This window comes from Saccopteryx leptura, chromosome 3 (assembly GCF_036850995.1).
Source record: "Saccopteryx leptura isolate mSacLep1 chromosome 3, mSacLep1_pri_phased_curated, whole genome shotgun sequence".
In the NCBI taxonomy this organism is placed as follows: domain Eukaryota; kingdom Metazoa; phylum Chordata; class Mammalia; order Chiroptera; family Emballonuridae; genus Saccopteryx; species Saccopteryx leptura.
Window position 1 is genome coordinate 214573155 of NC_089505.1, and position 26786 is coordinate 214599940.

The 26786-nt window shown below is 36.6% G+C and overlaps 1 protein-coding gene across 1 annotated transcript in view; it reads left to right on the top strand.

Moving 5' to 3' along the window:
- SLC9A2 (solute carrier family 9 member A2) overlaps nt 1-26786 on the top strand; it is a 125039-nt gene that overhangs the window by 72357 nt on the left and 25896 nt on the right. Inside the window, exons 6-8 of the mRNA XM_066377507.1 lie at nt 18676-18765; nt 19288-19358; nt 25625-25786. Of these exons, the coding sequence (XP_066233604.1) occupies nt 18676-18765; nt 19288-19358; nt 25625-25786 (323 nt within the window). The remainder of the gene's footprint in view (nt 1-18675; nt 18766-19287; nt 19359-25624; nt 25787-26786) is intronic.

Below are 26786 nucleotides of genomic sequence, written 5' to 3' on the forward strand. Positions count from 1 at the left end.
CTCTTAGTGCTGGAAATGGTACCTCCTCCCAGACAATAAAGAGGAAATATGTAGATTAACACAGTAGCTGGTGCAAGGTACTAACTTGATGATTTAATTGTATTTGCCAAGTTTAATTATAACATTAAGTGAAATGGTAATATAAGAAAGAAAGCCCTGGCCGGTTGGCTCAGTGGTAGAGCGTCGGCCTAGCTTGCGGAGGACCCGGGTTCGATTCCCGGCCAGGGCACACAGGAGAAGCGCCCATTTGCTTCTCCACCCCTCCGCCGCACTTTCCCTCTCTGTCTCTCTCTTCCCCTCCTGCAGCCAAGGCTCCATTGGAGCAGAGATGGCCCGGGCGCTGGGGATGGCTCTGGTCGCAACATGGCGACGCCCAGGATGGGCAGAGCATCGCCCCCTGGTGGGCAGAGCGTTGCCCCTGGTGGGCGTGCCGGGTGGATCCCGGTCGGGCGCATGCGGGAGTCTGTCTGACTGTCTCTCCCTGTTTCCAGCTTCAGAAAAATGAAAAAAAAAAAAAAGAAAGAAAAATTAACTTCTTTCAATGTACTTTTTTTGAAAAGAAAAATGATGAGAGCATGATAGTTACAATTTAATTATCCCTATAATCATATAGCAGATGCTCAAAATTCTGAAAATTAATTCAGTGGTTGTTTAGTAAGTCCACCAAGTAGCAATATTGACTGGAATTCAAGAGGCAGCAATCTCTATTGCCTGCATTGCATATTAGTGTTGTGTCTATTGTACATCATCAACCGGAACAGCCAAGTGTCTGGGATTTTACTTTACTTGCAGGTTAACAAGTTAGACAGCCTATTAAGATTTTATAGATGCTTGCAGAGGACACCTGACTCCTCGGTCAGATACAAAGGACTTTATTGCTCATAGTAAAATCCTTATTGGGTGTGTCTGTTTTCCACACCTCAAATCTCTATGGGGTGACACAAAGGGCTTGTGATGAATGTCTTCATGGACAGTGGGCTGACAGACATGGGACAGACACTGTGCTTGAGGTCTATCACTCTTTGTCTGGACGGTAAGATGACCTCATCCCTCAAGTTAGTTTGTTCCAAATGGAACCTTGAAAATGATCTAGGTAAAGACAGTCAAGGCCTTGCAGTATTGCCCCCTCTCTAGGAATGTGCGGCATACTCATGACCTGCGGCCTTTCACCGCAAGCAGACATCCTTGCTGACTTAGATTTTTGAAACTGAAGTGATGATGCTTACTATTTTATAGACCTTGTGTGAATCTTAAAATAAGCTTTAATTTGTTAAATAAATGGTCATATGTTTTATATATTTATATGTAGTGTAATCATAACACATTTCTAGATTTTATTCTAAGAAGAGTTCTATAGAATTCAGAAAAATTTATTCTGGTCTATAACAAAATAAACAAGATGATCAGAATTTTTTTAAATTAAAAAACTGTAAGTGAATAATTATAAGCAGTAAAGACAGTACCAAAGGTTTTTGACTGAGCAAAAGTATGAAAGAAATTGATTTATAATTTAACACCAGAGGAGTACTGAGTTGGAAGGGTGTGAAGTCAGGTGTTCAATCTACATTCTAGACATGGGTATTTGCCTGTTAGACATGCATGAAGATGTTAAATAAGTGACTGTGTTTATGGGTCTGGAATTTTGGAGAGAAGCCAGAATGGGAGATATAAATTTGAGACTCCTAAGTGAATAGATTATTTTTAAACAGAGTCTGGAAAAAAACTACTCAGGGAGAGAGTACAGGAAGAGTGTAGAAAAGAGGAATACCAATATTTAAAAGTCAAAAAAATTTTTGAGGAACCCATCTGGGAGACTGAAAACATTGAGCAGTAAATTGGCAGTAAATTGTGAGAAGGTTGTCCGAAGTCAAGTAAAGAAAATGTTCAGTAAAGAGAGGCTTCTAGTGCCGTGCAAGTGCAGCTGCATGGTTAGGCAAGGTGGGTGTAGAAAGAGCACTGCTAGAACGCCTCACTCGGTGATGAGTGCCATCACCAAATGTGTGCGCACAGCCAGAGTGTGAGGAGGAAAGCCTGATGGGCTGCATTCCAAGGAGAAAGCTAAGAGAGAAACAAGAGACATGGAATACAAGCAACTCCGTTGAGGCCTGGAAGAGGAAGGGGTAGTAAGTAGAGAATAATATGTGCCAAAGGAGGGTTTTTGTTACTGTTTTTAAAAGATGGGAGCCACAGCCTGGCAGGCAGTGGCACAGTGGATAGGGTGTTGGCCTGGGAGACAGGATCCAGATTCAGAACCTGTGGTCACCTGCTTGACCATGGGCTCACCAGCTTGAGCACAGGGTCATTGGATTGAGTTCAAAGTCACTGGCTTGAGCAAGGGGTCACTAGGGGCCACTAGCTCAGCTGTAGCCCACCAGTCAAGGCATATATAAGAAAGCAATCAATAAACAACTAAGGAGCCACAATGAAGAATTGATGCTTCTCATCTCTCTCTTCCTGTCTGTCTGCTGTCTGTGTCAGTTCCTGTCTGTCCCTCTTGCTTGTTCTCTCTCGCAAAAAAAAAAAAAAAAGAACCACAGAAGCATGTCTGAATCCTGGTGGTGCAGCACAAAGAGCAACACAGATGACACAGTCAAGAGAAAAGCGTGATTTAGGGAAGGGTCAGGCATAGGACGACTAGTTCTGTGCACTGTGGTGAGTCAGGAAAGGAAGATAAGTAGAGGACTTCTCAGTGAGACTGGAGTGAAGAGCATGAGCACCTGCCGAACACTCTGAGTTCTTGTCCTGCCTAGTAAATACTCTGTGCACAACTGGTTGTGTCATCTCTGTGATTATGTTAGTAAAGTGAGAAAGGCCTTATCCAGGCTAGCCAAGCAGGAATAGTGAATTTTTAAAATAAATGTTTCTTCAAGTTATTCTGAAAATTACCTGCTAAACCAGCAAAGAAATATAAGACAATTCCTCTCATCTACTATTTATAAAAAAAAAAAATAAAAAAAAAAATCTAAGAAAGAAAAAACAAGAAATAAATTTTTTTCAAAAGAACAAATGAAAAGAATGCTTCTTATTTAATACAACAGTAAGGGCAAGATCAACAGCAATACTATAATAGTAGGGGATTTCAATACCCCATTAACATCACTAGATAGATCCTCAAGAAAGAAAATTAACAAAGAAACAGCAGACTTAAAGGACATACTAGATCAACTTGATTTAATAGATATCTTCAGAACCTTTCACCCTAAAACAGCAGAATATACATTCTTTTCAAGTACTCATAGTACATTCTCTAGAATAGACCACATGTTAGGACACAAAAGTAGTCTCAACAAATTTAAGAAGATTGAAATCATATCAAGCACTTTCTCTGATCACAATGGCATGAAACTAGAAATCAACCACAACAGAAAAATTGAAAAATACTCAAACACTTGGAAACTAAATAGCATGTTATTAAATAACAAATGGGTTAACAATGAGATCAAAGAAGAAATAAAAAATTCCTAGAAATGAACAATAACAAGCATACATCAACTCAAAATTTATGGGACACAGCAAAAGCAGTCCTGAGAGGGAAGTTCATAGCATTACGGGCATACCTTAAGAAACTAGAAAAAGCCCAAATAAACAACTTGACCCTGCATCTAAAAGAACTAGAAAAAGAACAGCAAGTAAAACCCAGAGGTAGCAGAAGGAAGGAAATAATAAAGATCGAGCAAAAATAAATGAAATAAAAGCTAAAGAAACAATACAGAGGATCAATGAAACTAGGAGCTGGTTCTTTGAAAAGGTAAACAAGATCGATGAACCTTTAACCAGACTCACCAAGAAAAAAAGAGAGAGGACTCAAATAAATAAAATTAGAAATGAGAGTGGAGAAATAACAACAGACACAACAGAAATACAAAATATTGTAAGAAAATACTATGAAGAACTGTGCCAAAAAACTAGACAACCTAGATGAAATGGACAAATTCCTTGAAACATATAATCTTCCAAAAATTAATCTGGAAGAATCAGAAAACCTAAACAGATCAATTACAACAAATGAGATTGAAACAGTTATCAAATAACTTCCAAAAAAGAAAAGTCCTATACCTGATGGCTTCACAAGTGAATTCTACCAAATATTCAAAGAAGAACTAACTCCTATCCTTCTCAAGCTATTTCAAAAAATTCAAGAGGAAGAAAGACTTCCAAACTCCTTTTATGAGGCGAGTATAATTCTGATTCCAAAACCAGGCAAAGACAACACAAAGAAAGAAAATTATAGGCCAATATCCCTGATGAATTTAGATGCTAAAATCCTCAACAAAATATTAGCAAACCGGATTCAGCAATATATGAAAAAAATCATACACCATGATCAAGTGGGATTTATTCTTGAAAGGCAAGGCAGGTATAATATTCGCAAATCAATCAATGTGATTCATCACATAAACAAAAGGAAGGAGGAAAACCACAAGATAATTTCAATAGATGTAGAAAAAGCATTTGATAAAATCCAGCACCCATTCATGATCAAAACTCTCAGCAAAGTGAGAATACAGGGAACATACCTCAACATTTGACAAAGGCCATCTATGACAAACCCACAGCCAACATCATACTCAATGGGTGAAAATTAAAAGCAATCCCCTTAAGATCAGAAGCAAGACAGGGGTGCCCCCTTTCACCACTCTTATTCAACATAGTTCTGGAAGTCCTAGCCATAGCTATCAGACAAGAAAAAGAAATAAAAGGCATCCCAATTGGAAAAGAAGAAGTAAAACTATCATTATTTGCAGATGATATGATATTGTATATAGAAAACCCTAAAGTCTCAGTCATAAATTACTGGACCTGATAAATGAATTCAGCAAGGTGGCAGGATATAAAATTAATACTCAGAAATCAGTGGCATTTTTATACACTAACAATGAACTGTCAGAAAGAGAAATTAAGGAAGCAATCCCCTTCACCATTGCAACCAAAAAAAAATAAAGTACCTAGGAGTAAATTTAACCAGGGAGATTAAAGACTTGTACTCGGAAAATTATAAAACACTGATAAAAGAAATTAGAGAAGATACAAACAAGCAGAAGCATATATACCGTGCTCATGGTTAGGAAGAATAAGCATCATTAAAATGTCTATATTACCCAAAGCAATTTATAAATTCAATGCAATACTGATTAAAATACCAATGACTTACTTCAAAGATATAAAACACATATTCCAAAAATTTATATGGAACCAAAAGAGAACACGGATAGCCTGAGCAATCTTGAAAAGGAAGAATAAAGTGGGAGGTATCATACTTCCAGATATCAAGTTATACTTGAAGGCCACTGTACTCAAAACAGCCTGGTACTAGCATAAGAACAGGCATATAGATCAATAGAACAGAACTGAGAACCCAGAAATAAACCCACGCTTTTATGGACAACTGATATTTGACAAAGGAGATAAGAGCATACATTGGAGTAAAGACAGCCTCTTCAACAAATGGTGTGGGGAAAATTGCACAGCTACCTGCAAAAAAATGAAACTAGACCACCAACTTACACCATTCACAAAAATAAACTCAAAATGGATAAAAGACTTCAATGTAGGCCGTAAAACCATAAGCATCTTAGAAGAAAACATAGGCAGTAAGCTCTCTGACATCTCTCGCAGCAATATATTTGCTGATTTATCTCCATGGGCAAGTGAAATAAAAGACAGGATAAACAAATGGGACTATATCAAACTAAAAAGCTTTTGCACAGCTAAAGACAATAAGAACAGAATAAAAAGACAAACTACACAATGGGAGAATATATTTGACAATACATCTGATAAGGGGTTAATAACCAAAATTTATAAAGAACTTGTAAAACTCAATACCAGGAAGACAAGCAATCCAATCAAAAAATGGGAAAAAGAAATGAATAGACACTTTTCCAAAGAGGATATACACATGGCCAATAGAAATATGAAAAAATGCTCAACATCACTAATCATTAGAGAAATGCAAATTAAAACCACAATGAGATATCATCTCACACCAGTCAGAATGGCGCTCATCAACAAAAAAGGACAGAATAAGTGCTGGCGAGGATGTGGAGAAAAGGGAACCCTCCTGCACTGCTGGTGGGAATGCAGACTAGTGCAGCCACTGTGGAAAACAGTATGGAGATTCCTCAAAAAAGTAAAAATTGAACTGCCTTTTGACCCAACTATCCCACTTTTAGGAATATACCCCAAGAACACCATAGCACTGTTTGAAAAGAAGAAATGCACCCCTATGTTTATGGCAGCATTGTTCACAATAGCGAAGATCTGGAAACAGCCTAAGTGTCCGTCAGTGGACGAGTGGATTAAAAAGCTTTGGTACATATATACTATGGAATACTACTCAGCCATAAGAAATGATGACATCGGATCATTTACAACATGGATGGACCTTGATAACATTATACTGAGCGAAATAAGTAAATCAGAAAAAACTAAGAACTGTATGGTTCCATACACAGGTGGGACATCAAAATGAGACTCAGAGACATGGACAAGAGTGTGGGGGTTACAGGGTGAAGAGGGAGGAGAGGGAAGGGGTTGGGGGAGGGGAGGGGCACAAAGAAAACCAGTTAGAAGGTGACAGAAGACAATTGGACTTTGGGTGATGGGAATGCAGCATAATCAAATGTCAAAATAACCTAGAGATGTTTTCTCTGAACATATGTACCCTGATTTATCAATGTCACCCCATTAAAATTAATTTTAAAAAAAGAAATTAAATTTAATGGGGTGACATTGTCCATAAGAACACTTAGGTTTCAGGTTAACATCTCTCTAGCATTTGGACTCGATTGTGTGTGTTTGTGTGAGACAGCTGGCAGTTTCTTTAGTTCAACTGCAGATTCTTTTATTGTCACATCTAAGTAAAATCAAATGCTCTCCCATTAACCACAGCATGTATAGTATAATTCCTCATTTTCAGCAATGCATATTACTTGGTTTTCTATCCATGTAGCAGAGACCATTTATTAATAATGATTATTTGGGAAAGTGGAATATCGAGGGTGTTTTTCCTTTGGCATTATTCCTTGCGTTTTTATACATTGTTCACCTTTTTAAAAGCTAAACCATGTATCATTTTATAAAAACTATAAAGTAATTATTTTTTTAAAAAAATTACAACAGTAATATATATGTATATCTTACATATATAAAAATATAAATATATTATATAAAAAATATATATCTATTTATGGTGCAGGCAGTGGAAAGCAGAGATTTTGCTGTCATGTCTGCTGTTAAATTATTCTTTCCCATCAGATCTTGCTCTGAGGTGTCTTGTTTATTCTGCTAAAGCTGAATGAATGGCTAAAGATTTTCTTTGAGCTTTTCAAGTATGTTTTCCAGTGGTTTTATGGAAGCTGTAAGGGTTAGGTTTTTTGTTTTTGTTTTGTTTTAACCTACATGGATGTTAGCAAGCTATTTTCCTGAGCCTTATCAGGTTGCTCCCCAGGTGACCTAAATTAGAAAATTTCCAATGTGCCTTCTCAATGGTATTCTTTTTTCCCTATCTCTTTCAACTAGAGACCTAGGCTCCTAGAATATAACATCCAATTTAGGAAAATTAATGTGATACTCAGAGATGCCATGTACATCTACTTCCAAAATAGATGGATTGAGGAAAGAAGGAAAGAAAGAAGGGAAGGAGAAGTAAGACAGAACTTATCAAATAATTCCTGCTGAGCATGACATGACAACTGCAAATAATTCAAAGAGAGAAGGGTGACAGCTAAAGGGAACTGTTTAAAACAAATATGATACATATCTTTAAAAAATAGTGTTAGGAATTCATTGTATATAATCAATACCTTTTATTAATTATAAACTATAAGACACGTTGTCATTTTAGAAACTTGAGTTGATCTCGGCACCAGGCCATATTTGCTTCCTGTAGTTAGCAGTTTTATTTGTGACAGTGCAATTATTTCTAGATTATGTCTAGAGCACTGCTTCTCAAAGTGTGCACCAGGGTGCACTAGTGTGCCCTAGAAGATTTCCAGGTGTGACCTATGGTATTCCAGAGAAATATGTGCCTGTTGGGGACCAAAAACCCAACAGGGATTTTGGAGTTTAGATTTTTGGGGGAATTGGCTGTAAGCTGACAGTCTGCCCAACCCCCCACCTCACTTGCCTGATTAGGTTGCAAAAGGTTTTTAAACTGTGGTGCTGGATTGTTTACACTACCCCATGTTCCCCAGAAAGACTGGAGGCAAGTTTCTTCTATCCTTTGTTTAGTGTAAAGTTAAGATGATAGGTATGGTGGCGATTTTCTGCACTCAACACAATTAAGAGTAAAAAGAGAGGAATTCTTAAATGTATTGACGAAGAAATGAGAGTTTGCCTTTCAAATATATGCCCAAACATTGAAGAAATCGCTAGGGCACATCAGTCTCACGTTTCTCATAAACACAAGAATGAAAAAACTTTACACATTCGTGCTGGGACCTGTTGAATTTACTAAATCTTATTAAGAATGTATCTATATATATAAAAAGATAACTTTTTGTCATTTTTTTATTTTTTAACCCCTCTTTTTTACAAATTCTAAAAAAGCATAACTCAAAAAATGTAACATAAAAGTTTTTTAATGTCAGAATAAATTTAATTTTGTTGTATTTATTTCATTTAATTACCATAAAAGTATGTTTGGATTTTATATTTTTTTCTTTAATATTTTACTTAATTATTATAACATATTTCTCAGAAATTTGTATATAGTGTGCCTACAATTATTTGTAGGATTTTAAATGCACCCTGACTTCAAAAAATTTGAGAACCACTGGTCTAGAGGAAGGAATGAGCATAGGGATTGGGGTGGGCCCTGTGTCCTATCTTTATTTTTATGTGCTTTCTTTACAAATACTGGAGACTGAATGATTATTTACTAAATGAATAATGACAGAAAACAGAAGCAAGTGAAACAGCAGTTTGTGTCCTTAGAACACATTATATAGTTTTAAAAATTGCATTGATATTGTTGATTTTTCACCTCTGGAGTTATTAAACCAGTGGTTTCATGAAATCTGGAACTCAATGAAGACCATCTTTGTAAACCATATGCTTATACCTATTTTCATTTACATAAGTTATAAATTACAGAACGTGCATTGATAGCAGAACTGTTAAAATCTCCTATGTTATTTCAAAAGTGTCAGACTTTGAAAGTGACATAGATACAAAGAAAGGTGTGTCGTACAAAATTTGATCAAAATTGGTTCTCACTTCAGAAAGTTAAAGTTAAGTTGAAAAATGCCCAAACCTGAATTGATGGAATAAAATGAATGGCCTCATTATAAAAAATGTGTGTATGTGTGTGTGCGGTGTATGTGTGAATCACAGTTAATTTGTTTTATCAAAAGAATTCTTAACAACTTAGAGTTGTGTGGAAATCTGAGAAGGATATCAAATGTATGGCAGGGAACACATCTTAATATATGCACTGCCTCTGCCACAAAACAATTCAATAGCTTCTCTCATACATATATTTTTCATGGAAAGCAACACACATTCTCATCCCGTTCTCACTTGTCCTAATTTAGTGATAGTATCCCATAATTTAATTTTTATTTTATTATTTTTTTAATTTAGACAAATAATTTAACAGGGTGGCATTGGTCAACCAGAGCACATACATTTAGATAACACAACTCCACATCATTTGGACAGTCAATCGTGCACTATACACATCACCCAAAGTCAAATCATCCTTCGTCACCATATATACATATTTTATTCTCTTTAAGCCCACCCCGTTTCCCCAACCCCTTCCCTCTCCTCCCTTCCCCTCTCCCTGGTAACCACTGCACTTTTATCTATCTCCATGAGTCTCAATTTTGTGTCCCACCTAAGTATGGAATCATACAGTTCTTAGCTTTTTCTTATTTACTTATTTCACTCAGTATAATGTTATCAAGATCCATCCATGTTGTCGTAAATGGTACTATGTCATCATTTCTATGGCTGAGTAGTATTCTATTGTATATATGTACCACTTCTTTTTTATCCAATCCTCTATTGAAGGGCATTTCAGCTGTTTCCATGCCTTGGCCACCGTGAACAATGCTGCAATGAACATTGGGGTGCATGTGTCTTTATGTACCCTTGTTTTTGAGATTTGGGGGTATATACTCAGTAGAGGGATTGCTGGGTCATGTGGTAGTTCTATTCTTAATTTTTTGAGGAACCACCATACTTTCTTTCATAATGGTTGTACTACTTTACATTCCCACCAACAGTGAATGAAGGTTCCTTTTTCTCTGCAGCCTCTCCAACACTTATTACCTGTCTTGTTAATAATAGCTAATCTAACACATGTGAGTGAGGTGGTATCCCATTGTAGTTTTGATTTGCATTTCTCTAATAGCTAGTGAAGATGAGCATTTTCTCATATATGTATTGGCCATTTGTATTTCTTCTTGGGAGAAGTGTCTGTTCATGGCCTCTTCCCATTTCTTATTGGGTTGTTTGCTTGTTGTTGAGTTTTGTGAGTTCTTTATGTATTTTGAATATTAACCTCTTATCTGAGCTGTTGTTTGAAAATATCATCTCCCATTTAGTTGCCTTTCTGTTTGTTTTGTTGTCAGTTTCTTTTGCTGTGCAGAAGCTTTTTAGTTTGATGTCCCAATCATTCTTAAAATGTTCTCTACTGACAAGGTTTTTAGCACCTATGTTTTCTTCTATGTAATCTATTGTTTTAAATCTTATATTTAGGTCTTTGACCCATTTTAAATCAATTTTTGTGCAAAGAAACAAAATGTAGTCAAGTTTCATTCTTTTGCACGTGGCTTTCCAATTTTCCCAGCACCATTTATTGAAGAGACTTTCTTTTCTCCATTGTGTGTTTTTGTCTCCCTTATCAAAAATGATTTGACCATATATATGTGGTTTTATTTCTGGGCTCTCTATTCTGTTCCATTGGTCTGAGTGAGTGTCTATTTTTCTGCCAGTACCATACTGTTTTGATTATTATAGCTCTGTAGTATCGTTTGAAGTCAGGTATTTTAATGCCTCCAGCTTGGTTTATTTTTTTTCCCCCTTAGGATTACTTTGATTATTCAGGGTTTTTTATGGTTCCATATAAACCTGATGATTTTTTGTTTTATTTCTTTAAAAGATGACACTGGAATTTTGATGGAAACTGCATTAAATTTGTATATTGCTTTGGATAATATGGCCATTTTAACTATATTTATTCTTCCTATCCACAAACAAAAAATATTTTTTCATTTCATTGTGTCTTTTTCATTTTCTTTAATAATGCTTTGTAGTTTTCAGTATATAGATCCTTTACATTCTTTGTTATGTTTATTCCTAGGTATTTTTTGTTGCAACTGTAAAAGGGATTATTTTTTTTAGTTCTTTTTCCAAAGTTTTATTGTTGGCATATAAGAAAGTAATAGACATCTATATCTTAATTTTGTATCCTGCAACCCTACTGTATTGGTTTATTATTTCTAATAGCCTTTCTGTGGAGTCTTTGGGGTTTTCTATACACAGGATTATATCATCTACAAAAAGTGAAACCTTTACTTCTTCTTTCTCAATATGAATGAATGTCTTTTATTTCTCTCTCTTGTCTGATTACTCTGGCTAGAACTTCCAGCACTATGTTGAATAGGAGTGGAGAGAGTGGGCAACCTTGTCTTGTTCCTGATTTTAGAGGAAAAGTTTTCAGTTTTTTACCATTTAGTATAATATTAGCTGATAGTTCATTGTAAATGGCCTTTATTATGTTGTGTATTTTCCTTCTATACCCATTTTGTTGAGTGTTTTAAACATAAAAGGATGTTGGTTTTTATCAAATGCCTTTTCTGCATCTATTGATAGGATCATATGGTTTTTGTCCTTTGTTTTGTTGATATGATGTATTATGTTAACTGTTTTATGTATGTTGAACCATCCTTGTGTTTCTGGGATGAATACTACTTGATCATGATGAATTACTTTTTTAATGTGTTGTTGTATTTGATTTGCTAGTATTTTGTTTAGGATTTTTGCACTTGTGTTTATTAGAGATATTGGTTTGTAGTTTTCTTTTTTGTGTTGTTCTTGCCAGGTTTTGGTATAAGAGTTATGTTGGCCTCATAAAATATGTCTGGTAGTATTGCTTCTTCCTTAATTTTTTGGAATACTATGAGGATAGGAACTAAATATTCTTTGAATGTTTAGTAGAATTCACTAGTATAGCCATCTGGCCCTGGACTTTTATTTTTGGGGAGGTTTTTGATAGTTGTTTCTATTTTCTCCCTGCTTATGGGTCTATTTACGCTTTCTACTTCTTCATGATTCAGTCTAGGAAGATTGTATTGTTCTAGGAATTTATCCGTTTCTTCTAGATTGTTAAATTTGGTGGCATATTGTTTTTCATAGTATTCTACAATAATTCTTTGTATATCTATGATGTCTGTGGTGATTTCTCCTTTTCATTTTGGATTTTGTTTGTATGAGTCCTTTCTCTTTTTTCCTTAGTGAGTCTTACCAGGGTTTGTCAGTTTTGTTGATCTTTTCAAAGAGCCAGCTCCTATTTTATTGATTTTTTTCTATATTTTTCTGTTCTCTATTTCATTTATTTCTTCTCTAATTTTTTATTATTTCCTTTCTTCTGCTAGTTTTGGGTTGCCTTTGTTCTTCTTTTTCTAGTTCCTTAAGGTATGATGTTAGGTTTTTTACTTGGGCTCTCTCTTGCTTCTTTATATAAGCCTGAAGTGATATGAACTTCCCTCTTATTACTACTTTTGCTGCATCCCAGAAATTCTGACATCTAGTGTTGTCATTTTCATTTGTATATATCTTTTGATCTTTTCTTTTATTTCTTCTTTGACCCAGTCATTTTTTAGAAGTATGTTGTTTAATTTCCACATTTCTGTGTGTTTGTTTACTTCTTTTTTGCAGTTAAATTTTAGTTTCAAAGACTTATGGTCCGAGAATATGATTGATATAATTTCAATCTTTCTGAATTTGTTGATGTTAGTTTTGTGGCCCAACATATGGTTTATTCTTGAGAATGTAGCATGTACACTGGAGAAAAATGTATACTCTTGACGTTTTGGGATGTAATGTCCTATAGATGTCTATTATGCCCATTTGTTCTAGTGTTTCATTTTATGACCAATATTTCTTAATTGATTATCTGTTAGTAGATGTTTTATATATTTTGATACTCCCTAGTTTGGTGCATATATATTAAGAAGTGTTATGTCTTCTTGATACACTGTCCCCTTTATCATTATGAAATGTCCATCTTTGTCCCTGGTTACCTTTGTTGTCTTGTAGTCAGCATTGTCAGATATGCATATGGCTACACCTGCTTTTTTTTGAATATTATTTGCTTGGAGAATTGTTTTCTAATCTTTCACTTTGAATCTATTTTTGCCCTTGTAACTTTGATGTGTTTCTTGAAGGCAGCATATTGTTGGGTTTTTCTTTTTGATCCAGTCTGCTACTCTGTGTCTCTTTATTGGTGAGTTCAATCCATTTATATTTAATGTAATTATTGACACTTGAGGATTGCCTATTGCCATTTTATATACTGCTTTCTGATAACTTTATGTCTTGTTTGGTTCCTCTCTTGTTTTTCTTTCATTTGTTTTTGTTTGGTGGTATTCTATACTTCTATCTTCTGTTTTTAAAAAAATCTTTTTTTTTTTTTTTACAGAGACATACTGAGTCAGAGAGAGGGATAGATAGGGACAAACAGACAGGATTGCAGAGAGATGAGAAGCATCAATCATCAGTTTTTTGTTGCGACACTTTAGTTGCTCACTGATTGCTTTCTCATATGTGCCTTGACCGCGGGCCTTCAGCAGACCAAGTAATCCCTTGCTCAAGCCAGTGACCTTGGGTCCAAGCTGGTGAGCTTTTTTGGCTTAAGCCAGATGAGCCATCAAGCTGGCAACCTTGGGGTCTTGAACCTGGGTCCTCCGCATCCTAGTCTGACACTCTATCCACTGCGCCACCACCTGGTCAGGCTGTTTCTCTTTTTTTAAGCTATGTGTTTCAGTAGTGGCATTTTCAGGGGTGGTTACCATTAGATTATTAAAAGAAAAATTATTATATTTATTAAAGTTCATTATCCCATGAGTATTTTTGCACTCCATTCTCTTTTGTTACCGCTGATCTTTATCCTCTCCCCTTTTATGTTATTGTCACATATTATTCTTATTTTTATTGTGGTTTTGTTAAAATTTTTACTTGTAGTTTTGTTTTGTTCTTTGTTTCTGGTTGGATAGCCCCCTTTAGTATTTCCTGTAGTGGGGGATTTCTAGTGATAAATTCCTTCAGCTTCTGTATGCATGTAAATGTTTTCATTTTCCCTTCATATTTGAGGGATAGCTTTGATGGATATAGTATTCTTGGCTGGTAGTTCCTCTCTTCCAGTACTTTAAATGTACTCTCTTCTGGCTTATAGATATTCTGCTGAGAAATCTGATGATAGCCTAATGGGCCTTCCTTTATATATTATATTCTTTTTATCAACTGTCTTGAGGATTCTTTCTTTGTCATTGATTTGTAATAATTTTATTACCATGTGCTTTGGAGTAGGTCTATTTGGATTGAGGTAACTCGGCATTCTGTTTGTTTCTTGGATTTGAGGCTCTTTTTCACAGGCTTGGGAAGTTCTCATTGATTACTTGTTTCAATATGTTCTCCATTCCCTTTTCCCTCTCTTCTTCTTCTAATATACCCATTATTCTTATATTGCTCTTTCTGATGGATTCAGATATTTCTTGTAGGGCTTTCTCATTTTTTTAAATTTGTGAATCTCTCTCTTCTTCTCTCTGTTGTATCTCTAAGTGCCCATCTTCAATGTCACTAATTCCCTCCTCTATCTGGCCTGTTCTATTAGCTATGCCTGTTACCTCTTTTGTCAGTTTGTGTTTTGAGTTTTTCATCTCTGTTTGGTTCTTTTTAATAGTTTCAATTTCCTTGGTGAAGTACTCTTTTTGCTCATTAAGTTGTCTTTTGAGCTCACTAAATTGCCTTTCAGTGTTTTCTTGTATTGTTTCTTACTGAGTAGTTTTAGAACTTCAATTTTTAATTCTCTGTCATTAAGTTCCAATGCTTCCATATAATTAAGATTTTTTTCTTCAGATTTTTCATCATCTATCTGAGCTATTTCTCTGTCTTATGTATCCATATATGATTTCCTTTTCTTTGGTGGCATTTGCTAGTGGTATGGTTAATAACCCTAACAAGATAACCGAAAAACAATAAAAAAATAAAATAAATACAGTGAAAAAATGAAAATTCTATAAATAATTATAAGGAGAACAAAAACTACAGATAATAAAAAGCAGAAACTGAGAAAAATAATAAAAATAACAGAAACGATGAAGTAAATATCAAGCAAAACACCACAAAAAGAAGTATGAGTCTAAAATATAATAATTTGATAAAAATGATGTTCAGGTGAGAGGGGAAAAAAAGGAAAAGAATAAAATTGTGATAGAAGGAAGAAAGAAGAGAGATGAGGAAAAAAAAAGAAGAGACAGTGTCAGAAATGAAATTCTTGCAAAAATCAAGAATAAAAAAAGATACCAATAATGAAGTTCACATGGGCAAAGGACAAAGAAGAAAAGGCAAAGAAGAAAATGTGCGATAAAGCAGAAAAAGAAAAAAGAGGAAAAAAATTATTTTTTTTCCCAGTATTGAGAGGTAACTTTTTCCTTTTTCTGGTAGGAGGTGCTGTACTACAAGGTTTTCCTCTGTGAGATTTTTGGGTGGAGTTCTGCTGAGGCGTTGCTGTGTAATGATGCAGTCAGGGCCGTTGCATTGTTAGGAGGGGCTTTGCAATTTTATAGCTCTTGCAATGGTGGCCAGGGGTCTTCTGGGCCCCTTCCCCACATTCCAACAGAGCAGGAGATCAAGCCCCCAAGCACCCCCACCTCTCAAAGAAGAGAGAAGCCTGGAGACCCAGCTGATGGGGGTCCGCCACCGCCTCTGTTCGCACAACAAGGGGAGCAATGGGGGACCGGGGTGGGGGGCTGGGAAGACACAGTCCAGGTTCTCCTCTGATACCACTCTAAGCACACCAAGTGCAGCCCTGGGCATGTCAGGGGCTGCATGCCACAAACTGGTGTTTGAGCTTCCGGAGCAGTAGCGGCAGAGATCGCAGATCAAGTGTGTTTGGCGCCACAAGTCTAAACTCTGCAGGTGGCGTGGGCAGATCAAGCACGCTCCAGTGCCCCTTGGGCCTATCTCCACTCGCTATTCATACGCTGTTCTTGGGAGTGCGCATTGGGTTTTGTGTGCGTCCAGCGCCTGCAATAGCCCAGCACTTGCAATCACAATGCAGCAGACACCAGGAAATGGCCTTGCCGTTCTTGGTCATCGCCCCTTTCTCGGCTCCTTCCCCCCAGACTCTCCTCTTCTCCCGGCTCTGGCTCTGAGACAAAGCCTGCACCAACAGCGCCTCCTTCCCTCAGGTCTGTGAGGAAAGAGAAAGACTCAGTCCTCTGGCTTTTTTTTCTCCTGTAAGCAGATTCTGTCTTTGGCCTGCCTTCTTGTGCAATCATACCATTGTCTATCTGGTGTGTGTATATTTTAGGTCCATCTGGGTTTTTTTCCTCTGCCTATAGTTGTAGAATTTGTTGAAATTTTAAGGGGAGAGATCAGGAGTATCTCTCATGCCGTCATTTCTCTGACGCCACTCCCATAATTTTAAATATATTAGCTGGTAGTTTTTTTTGATATCTGTAACTTCCCTGTTACTCTTTATCTAAATTTTTCTGGTTACATTTACTCCCCCACATTAATTTAGAACTTGCCTCTTAGCTTGCCCTCTCAAGCTCTGTTAAATATCCTTTGGAATATGCTATTGGAATTGTATTGCATATATGTTGAGAGAAAATTGTCATCATAATATTGTTAAATAATTCCATCTAGAAACTGTACATATCTTTTTAAAACTCAGTTATTTTTAATATCTTTTAATTAATTTTATGGTTGTCTTTATAAAGGTTTTATTTATCTTGTGGTAAGGTTATATTATATATACACACACAAAACATGAGAGAGTATATAAAAGTACACACACATATACTTTGTATCTATAGAGTATACTACTATATATCTAATGTATTATTTACTACTGGTACAGATTATTATATATATTCTCTCTACATATAGATATAGATGTAGATATAGGTATAGTGGTCATTGCTATTGTATAAGTATTTATTATTTTATTTTTTAATTAGTATATGGAATGGATTTGTGTATGTATAGTCACTTTATTAAACTTTCTTGGTACTTTTAAATGAAAAAGAATTGTTCTAGATATTTTAGGACAAAAAAGAGATCCATGAGCAAAAAATATCTGGTCACATTATTTTCAGTGTCTATTCTTCCACTTCCATGTGTTCCTACTCATTGACTGGGACATGCAGAACTCTGTCAATAGTACATGGGGAGTATTTCTGTGTTGTTCCTACTTCTAATGGAAATGATTTTAATGTTTCATTATTAAGTCAAATGTTCACTATAGATTTCTGGAAAATAATTTTTTAGCCTGTTAGGGACTTTTTTCTCTTCCTTGTTTACCAGATATCTTATGATTCTTTAGCCTGTTAGGGACTTTTTTCTCTTCCTTGTTTACCAGAGATCTTATGATTCTCTTCATTTCCCAAGGTCATGGTGAAATGCTCAAACCCACTCTGTGCCCTGTCTGGTTTCTGATCCTTTGCTTATGTTTGGTCTCTGCTACAATGTTTCTAACACATTTTAATACTCTTATCCAGTGTTGCTTCAATATCAAGCCAACTCACCTCCTGTGCATTTATTCTTCCTTTGCCTACTCTATAAATGTTTTCGGTATATTTTTCTCCCTGTAAGACTATGAAGTCCTAAGCTTACATCCTTAACTATTCATGTGCCTAAAATGACCCAGCTCCTGATATATATATAAAATAGATGCTCAGTTAAAAATGTTTTTAATAAATTAATAAATGTAGGAATCATTGAAAAGTTTTCTGTGGATAATACATGTAGGTGATTCCTTTGATTTGGATAATACTTTATTATTTTTTAGAATTACATTTTCAATCTCTTGCATTTTGTATATTGCTTTGTTTCTAATAGCAGATGTTAGGGCATGACCCTCTGAAAAGATGCCAGTTATTGAAGAGCAAGAAAAAAATTAACAAAATGTTACTGTTAGGTCACCAAAAAAGGGATGCACAAGGCCTGATGAGTTTTATAAGTTTATTTATACATCTGCCAACAGATGGGCTGAGACTGTAGTGATGTCAGCAGCAAAAGAATGAAAAGCCTATCCTACTGAGGACTGAGTTTAGCTGTATTTCTCGCCACAGTGAGGGGGGCCATTAAACAATAGGGGAGGGAGGGTGGTGCTGACTAAGTAAAGAATGTTCAGATAAGTAATGAAAGGTGGCTAACTGTCAGGATGCCTCAGGGTCAGGCAGGAGTAAGACATCAATCAGGATTGCTCAGGTGGAGAGTCACGGGAACTGCCCTGTTGCTGGGTCACCTAAAGTTCCACCTGCCAGTCAAGGTTTTTGGTTAGGAAACCCTGGACCAGAGCCTAACAGTTACACATATTGTGTTACATCTTGGGAGCAGGGTATCTTTTGTTGGTTCTCAAAGCTTAGGAAAATACAGTTATTATTGAATTTTTAATTTTATTTTGTAAGAAAATTCACTTTCTTTTTTTATATGCAGGGAATCACCATTCGACCACTAGTGGAGTTTCTTGATGTTAAGAGGGCCAATAAGAAACAGCAAGCTGTCAGTGAGGAAATCCACTGTCGGGTAGGTTTCTATGTAGTGTAAACATTTAAATGATTAAAGAAAAAGTTGTTGGATTCAGTCACACAGTTTGACATCATGGTGCTCATTACCTGAAGAAGGAGAAAATGTCAAAGGTTTAAAGGAGGCAGGGCTGAGAAAGACATGAGTTGGGGGTACAGAATGAAGGTATCCTCCCAGTGGCTTCTTCAGCTTAGCCTGTTAGGCTTTTCAGGAATCGGGGAAAAGGAGCCCACCCATATTACTTCCTTCAACCTGAAAATGTTTCTACTAGAAAATTATCATATTTCATATTTTCTAAAATTACAAATAAACTATTAAAGATGGGAATAACCTAAGAATTATTTAATAGCCATGTGACAAACATCTCATCAATTTGTTTGAAGATTAATTATTGTTTCATTGATTTTAGTAAAAAAAAAAAAAAGCAAAAACTATCAGTCTTTGAAGTTTAGGCATGATATAGAGTAGAAATTATTGCTTTTAGTTGAAGATTAATCAGTATGCCTGCTTTTTTCATTTTAGTTTTTTGATCATGTGAAGACTGGGATTGAAGATGTCTGTGGACACTGGGGTCACAACTTTTGGAGAGACAAGTAAGAAGGCCTGATGCCATTACATTATAAAGGTGCTCTGAATGGCTCTGGAAGGAGCACTTATTGACTTGTGTTATTTTTCAGAGTTGTAAATGTTTCCTATGTTGTACCAAAGTAGATCCTTTTAGGATAAGGTTCAGCTATAACCGAAACCTGTAAAATAGTGGCTTTAATAAAATAGAAGCTTATTTTCTCTGCTATGAAAAGCTTGAGGCAGGCAATGTAGGTTTCATTGATGAGTTCTGCTCCAAAGACTCCTCATGGACCAGGGCCCTTATATCTATTTGATGCCACTAACAACTTCCATTTCCAAAGTTGCCTCTTAGACCAAAATGGTGGCTGTAGCCTGAGCCATCATGGACACATTTCGGGCTGAATGTAGAAAGAAAAATAATAAAGGACAAAGAAAATGTACTAGCCTCCTCCTTAGAAATTATATCACAAATTTCCACACAACTCTTCCTGTGATATCATGTGTCCTGGCCGTTCACAGCCAAGACTCAGTCACTGGACATTTCTCACTGCAAGGGAGACTGAGAAATGCAGTCTATTTGGTTACAAAACTGGGGGTTCCATTGCTATTTGTTCTCCCAGATATGTTGAGAACTCCTGAGGTCATAAATAGACTAACACAAATACCAGATATTACTTAAAGCTACACTTAGCTGAAAGATTATAGTACTTATATAAATGAGATTATTATCTATCTATTTTTTTTTACCTTTAAAGTTTTTGTGGTGGATAAATAAGATTCAGTGTTTCTCTTCAAATATCTTATGGCTGAAGTGGAAATGGTAGACTAGCCAGGCAGAACCGCTGGCTAGGAAAGACTTTGGGAAGAGATGGCATATCAGCTGGTCCCTGAAGACAGATAGGTTCTCAAGTATATTTGGTGGATGCCTCTTGCTCTCCTGCCTATCTTTCCTAACTTGCTAACAGATCTCCCACCCATCCTAATTAACATGAAGTTGACCAACCTATCTATATAATTTACTATAAGGGAATATTTAAGTGTTTACTGTTAGCTCACATATTATGACATTATATTGCACTACATGAGAAGTATAAACTATAGACTGAAGCCTTTACAATTTTGCAACATAATAAAGGCAACAAAACTGTCCCAAATCAAATAGGAGTGTGTGTGTGTGTGCGCGCGCGCATGTGTGTGTATCTTTGTGTGTGTGTGTCTGTGTGTGCATGTGCATGTATGTGCATGGTATTAGTAAGTCATAAAATGAGTTATGGAGACTTTTAAGTGCTAGAACAACCTTTATAAACCTGACCATACTGTTTACTGATGTAGAAAGGCTCCTTGAACGTAGCTTTACTTCATCACTAAAGGAAAATATTTTATTTGTCACATAGGGACATAAAGTAATAAAATAATGCAAACTAAAATCTCCATTGTAAAAAGTAAAAAACAGTGGCCATTATCTTGGACAGTATTCACTTTATTTTGGAAGCAGGAGGTAGACCAGAGTACCCTATCTACCTTGTTATTTTCTACATTTTCCTGCTTTACAAATACCTGAGAACTTCCTAACAAAGACAGGTACTAACCCGTGCCAAGCCAGTGGTCCAGACTCCCCTGCCTCTCATCCACACTGTGTCCATAGCCATGCCTATTTTCCACGTACTTTCTCCTTTTCAGCCCAACCACTTTTCCCCTTTCCTATCACCCTATTTGTCCTTGTGTGAAGTGACTATGGGTTGAAATACAAAACTGTTTGTTCCTTTTCAAAAGTAAAGATTGGGGTAAAGATTTACATCATTCCTCTGCCTCCCAAACAGGAGAAACAATATATGTGAATAGACATGGGAATCAGGTCAGCAGTCTCTGGGTCAGTGTTAGAAGAAGGAAGAGCTGGCCCCTGTGATCATGTGAATTTTGTCTGGGACTAAGGTGAAGGAATGGGAGAGATACTTTATCTGTGGTGTATATGAGTCTGTTCCAGGCAAACATTTACAAGCTTCCGGGTGAATTGGACTAAAAATACTAAAGATGACAGAGACAGCTTTGATTCATGCCTTAAAGGTAACATTGGTACATGTCTAACATTTTTCTATGCAGTACATATATTTCATTTAATAGTTTTATAAATCTGCCAGACCAGGCAGTGGCACAGCGGATAGAGCATTTACCTGGGATGCTGGGGACTGAGGTTGGAAACCCTGAGGTCACCAGCTTGAGCACAGACTTATCCAGCTTGAGTGCGGGCTTACCAGCTTGAGCATGGGGTTGCCGGCTTGAACGTGGTATCACAGATATGACCCATGGTGACTGGCTTGAGCCCCAAGGTGCTGGCTTGAGCCCAAGGTCGTTGGCTTGAGCAATGGGTCACTGGTTCAGCTGGGGCCCCCAGATCAAGGCACGTATGAAAATGCAATCAGTGAACAACTAAAGTGCCTCTATGACAAGTTGATGCTTCTCATCTCTCTTTCTTCCTGTCTCTCTCTTTTTTTTTCACTGAATAATAATAACAATAAAATAATTTTATAAATCTTTAAGAATTTTCATGCATTATGTTTCACAGGAAAATTTTAAATACTTTTCTGGATTGTTAAGTACACTGTATATTCTGGGGGAGTGATGTGGAGGAACTTGGTACTAATTTTAACTTTGGTTCTGCTCAGATCCTATCTCTGGTATGTAATATTTTTTGGTGTTACTAAAGATGACATAAAAAGAAATGATTTTTTAGGTGTGTTCGGTAATTTTTCTTTTCTTCTGGAATCCTTATGCTGTGGATTTGAGTGGTCCTACCAGAGAATTCTTGAGACATTTGATCCTTTGAGAAAGACATGACAGAGTTTTTCAACTCTGAAACTTCTCAGGAAGTTTCTCAAACTTGACAGAAAGGATCTAATAATGGAGAAGGAAACAGGCCATGGATAGCTTGGCAGAGAAACAACAGATGTGGAGATAAAGCAAAGAAAGTGTATCACTTAGTCACTAAATAGATCAGATATCATTGTCCTTAATGTTTATTCTTCCTTTTGTTTATCTCTAAAGAGAAGCTAAAACATTAATAATGATAAAAAGAAGTTTATAAAGATGTGTTGCTGCCTGGAGTCCTGCTCAAACTTTAGAAAACAAAGTAGGCTCAATATTGAGTGTAGTAGCTACATGTTGAGGATGATTCTTTAACCCTCCAGTATTTAGAGCAAAGCACTGTAAGAATGACTCTCTTTAATTATTCATAACCCTCCAGTATTTAACACCAAGAATGTGGGTTAACATTTTTTTTCATGGCACAAGTGTGCCTATAAACTTCCTTATGCTTATGATTCACTGTAATAAGTTTATTTCTTTCTCCACATGCTGTCTCATTCACATATTGACATAATAATGTTATGTAACAAACCACCCAAACAGTAAGCTCAAAACAGTCTCTTATTATTAAAGCACCTGAGTTAAGAGGTTGAGAGTCACCTGACCTGGGTTGGACTCGGATGACCTACATTGGTCTTGCTCATGCTTCAGGGGTTTGTCTGGTTGTCAGTTGATCCCAGCTGGTCTTCTCTGTGACTGGGGTGATATAACTCTGCTTCATGTGGTATTATTCACCTTTGTCTTGGGACTAATGAGTAACACCATACATATCCTTCTCATGGTAATTGCCGAAGTGTGCGAGGCAAGAAAGAATGAACGAGCCCATTTTAAGTCCTTGCTTCCATCATCATATCTGCTAATAGCTCATTGGCCAAAGCAAGTAACATTATTGAGCCCAGTTGCAGGAAGTAGGACAGGGCAGGTTACTTAGGCTACAGTGGAAGGCCACTACCAAGCAATATGGCAGAGGATGTGGATACAGGGAAAGATTGACACCGAATAATTCATTCCAACATACATGCTTACAAGTGTGTCAGACACTGTTCTGTGCATGGGTGATCCAGGAAAACAACAACCAACTTCTGCCCATATGGATCATTCTCATGCTAGGAAACAGAAAATGCCATAAATAATAGATTAATAACATGTTAGAAAATAACTTCTATGGAGAAAAATGTATCCATGGAACAGAATAGGAAGTTTGGTTGTGGGTGGGAGGGACATGCAATTCTAATGGGAAGGTGAGGAAAGGCTCTTTTGGAAAAATGACCACTGAGGAAAACAGCCTGCAGGTATGTTGGAAGAGTATTCCTAGAAGTAATGGTAAGTAGAAGAGCACACAGGTGGGAGCACAGCTAGCAAGTCTCCAGGACAGAAAGGATGCCAGTGAGGCTAGACCTGAGGGAGAGGAGCACCATTGTAAGAGGTGCAGCTCCAAATGGTGTAGGGCCTCCAGGTCGTCGTGCAGAGGAGTCATAGTGTTTGACTTATACTTTAGTGGGATCACTCTGGCTTCTGTGAAAAAGATAGGCTGTAGGAACACAGTGGTGGAAGCAGGAAGACCAATTAGGTGCCCGTTGCAATAATTTATTGAGAGATGATAAAAGAAGGAGTGGTAAAGAATGGTTGGACTTTGTATGTATTTTAATGGTGGCACCAACAGAAATTGTTGATAGAAATGATAAAGTGTAATAGTTTGCTAGAGGTACTATAACAAAGAACCAGAGGTTGGATGGCTTAAACAATAGCAATGTTTCCCAGTTCTGTGGGCTAGCAGAACAAACTGTAGATTTTGTTCCTTCTAAGGGCCACTAGAGAAGGGCCTGATACAAGCCTCTCTCCTTGACTTGTAGATGGCCTTCTTCCTTCCTCTTCATTTCATCTTCTGTCTGTACACATCAGTCCAAGTTTCCTTTTATTATACAGATACCAGTCATATTGGATTCAGGCCCACCCAAATGACCTCAATAATCACTCCTAGTAAGACCCTATCTCCAAATATGGTCACATCCTGAGGTTCTGGGGTTTTGGCTTCAACATATGAATTTTTATATGGACACCATTTAGACCATAATATGTAAATGAGAGAAGTAGAAGAGTCAAAGTTGACATTAGGTTTTCTGACCTGGCAGAGTTATCATTAGTGGAAGTGGGGAGAATTACAGGAGAAGATGAGTTCAGTTTGAGCATATTGAGTTTGAGATGTCTCCTAGATATCTAAGTGGAGGTGATGATTAGGCAGCTGAGCATTTATTTCTGGAGGTTGGGAGAGAGCTTGGAGCTAGAGATACAAGTTTGAGAGTCATTGGCATAATGCAATTAAAATCTATGAGACTGGGCAAGATCACCAAAGAGAGTGAGTGGAGACAAAGAAGAGGACCAAAGAGTGAACACAGGGGCACTTCTACATGTCTAGGACAGGAAGACGAAAAAGAGTTTAAAAAAGAGGTTGAGAAAGGAGCAGGTAGAGATCCAGGGGAATGTGGCGTCCCAAAAGATAATGTTTTAGGCAGGAGAGGTCAGAAAAGGTGAGAACTAAATAATTGATCATTAGATTTATGGGGTGTGTGTGTGTGTGTGTGTGTGTGTGTGTGTGTGTGTGTGTGTGTCAGTGAGTCACTGATTACCTCAATATGAATCATAGGTATGGAGTATTGGATACAAAAGCCTGATTTGTGAGTTTTTCAGAGAGAATTAGAGAGAAATTGTAGATGCAGAGTTTTACCAACACTTTTGAATAATTTTGCCAAAAGGGAAAGCAGAGAAATAGAAAATGTAGAAGTACACATATTAGATATATGTATGCCATGGCTACATAGAAAAATATATCAAAATATACAATATATATATTTTATAGATATGTGTACATACTTTGTACATATATATTAAGGTATGCACACATAAAAATAATTATAATGCTCACACTAGCTCAATACTGCTACTACATACGTTTTTGCCCTGGGAGTGGTAGAAATGATTGTATTGGCCCTGGCCAGTTGGCTCAGTGGTAGAGCGTCAGCCCAGCATGTGGATATCCCAGGTTTGATTCCCAGTCAGGTCTCACAGGAGAAGTGACCATCTGCTTAAACCCTCTCCCTCTCATTTCTCTTTCTCTCTTTCTTTCTCTCTCTCTTCCCCTCTGTGGCCCGATTGGAGCAAGTTGGCCCCAGGCACTGAGGATGGCTCCAAGGCCTCAGCCTCAGGTGCTGAGAAGAGTTTGGTTGCTGAACAACAAAGCAACACCCCAGATCACCAGAGCATCACCCCCAAATGGGCTTGCTGGGTGGATCCCAGTTGGGGCACATGTGGGAGTCTGTCTTTGCCTCCCCTCCTCTCACTGAATAAAAAAATGATTGAATTGCTGAAAACAAGTATTTTCTTAATCAGTGTAGTATTAGTTAATTGAAGCTTTAATTTTCTATATTTTCAGGTTCAAGAAGTTTGATGATAAATACTTGCGGAAGCTTTTGATTCGAGAAAACCAACCCAAGTCAAGTATTGTGTCCTTATATAAAAAGCTTGAAATAAAACATGCCATTGAGATGGCAGAGACTGGGATGATAAGTACTGTTTCTTCCTTTGCCTCTCTAAAGTAAGTGCCCTTTTACAAATAAGAGTTAGTGTTGCTAAGTATGTCTTTTATAGTTTCTTCTTTAGATTTTGGAAACTAATAATAATACATTTGACCTATGTCCTAGAGATACTTTGAGACCTCACAGAAGAATGAGTTTCTGCTTAAAATATGACAGTTTAGAAATGTGTATCTTTTAAAAACTTTTTTCTTGATTGATTGATTTGAGAGAGAGAAACATCGATTTGTTGTTCCACTTATTTATGCATTCATTGGTTGATTCTTATATATGCCCTAACCGGGGATCGAATCTGCAACTTGAAGTATCAGGATGATGTTCTAACCAATTGAGCTACTTGACCAGGGTAGAAAAATGTATCTTATCTTATGTCATGTCATGTCACATCTCATTACATTATGTTATTTTAGAATTGACTAGTCAGAAAACACTTTGTCATGTGTAGAATGATTATGCCTTTATTTGATTTGGGCAATTTAGTGCTTTTTGAAAGTAATTTATATTAAAAGCATTTATTTTGAAATGAAATATTTTAAGATGTGTTATATTTGATATTATACATATGTATATAGTTATTTCCTCATAGACGACTCACAGTATCATAGTTTAAAGTTTGGAAAGAACATTAGTTTAGTGATCACCTACTGCAGTGTTTGTCAGCCAGGCTGCACATTAGAAACAGCTTGGGAGCATTAAATAATATAGATGCCAGGGTCCTGTCCTTATCAATAAAATTAGAATTTCTGGTACTAAGGACCAGATATAGGTATCTTTATAAGTTCTTCAGATGTTTCTAATATGAATACAGGACTGAGATCCACTGACCTAGTAAGTCTGCTTAATTTTAAAAGAGGAAATAGATACTCAGGATTGGGAAATGATTTCCCCAAAATCTTATAGCAAAATTATAGCAGAACTGTAAATACTCAGTTAACAAAATTCTAAAAGAAAGTAACTTATAACCTAAGTTTTATATCCCACTAAAATATCCTTCACAAAGTA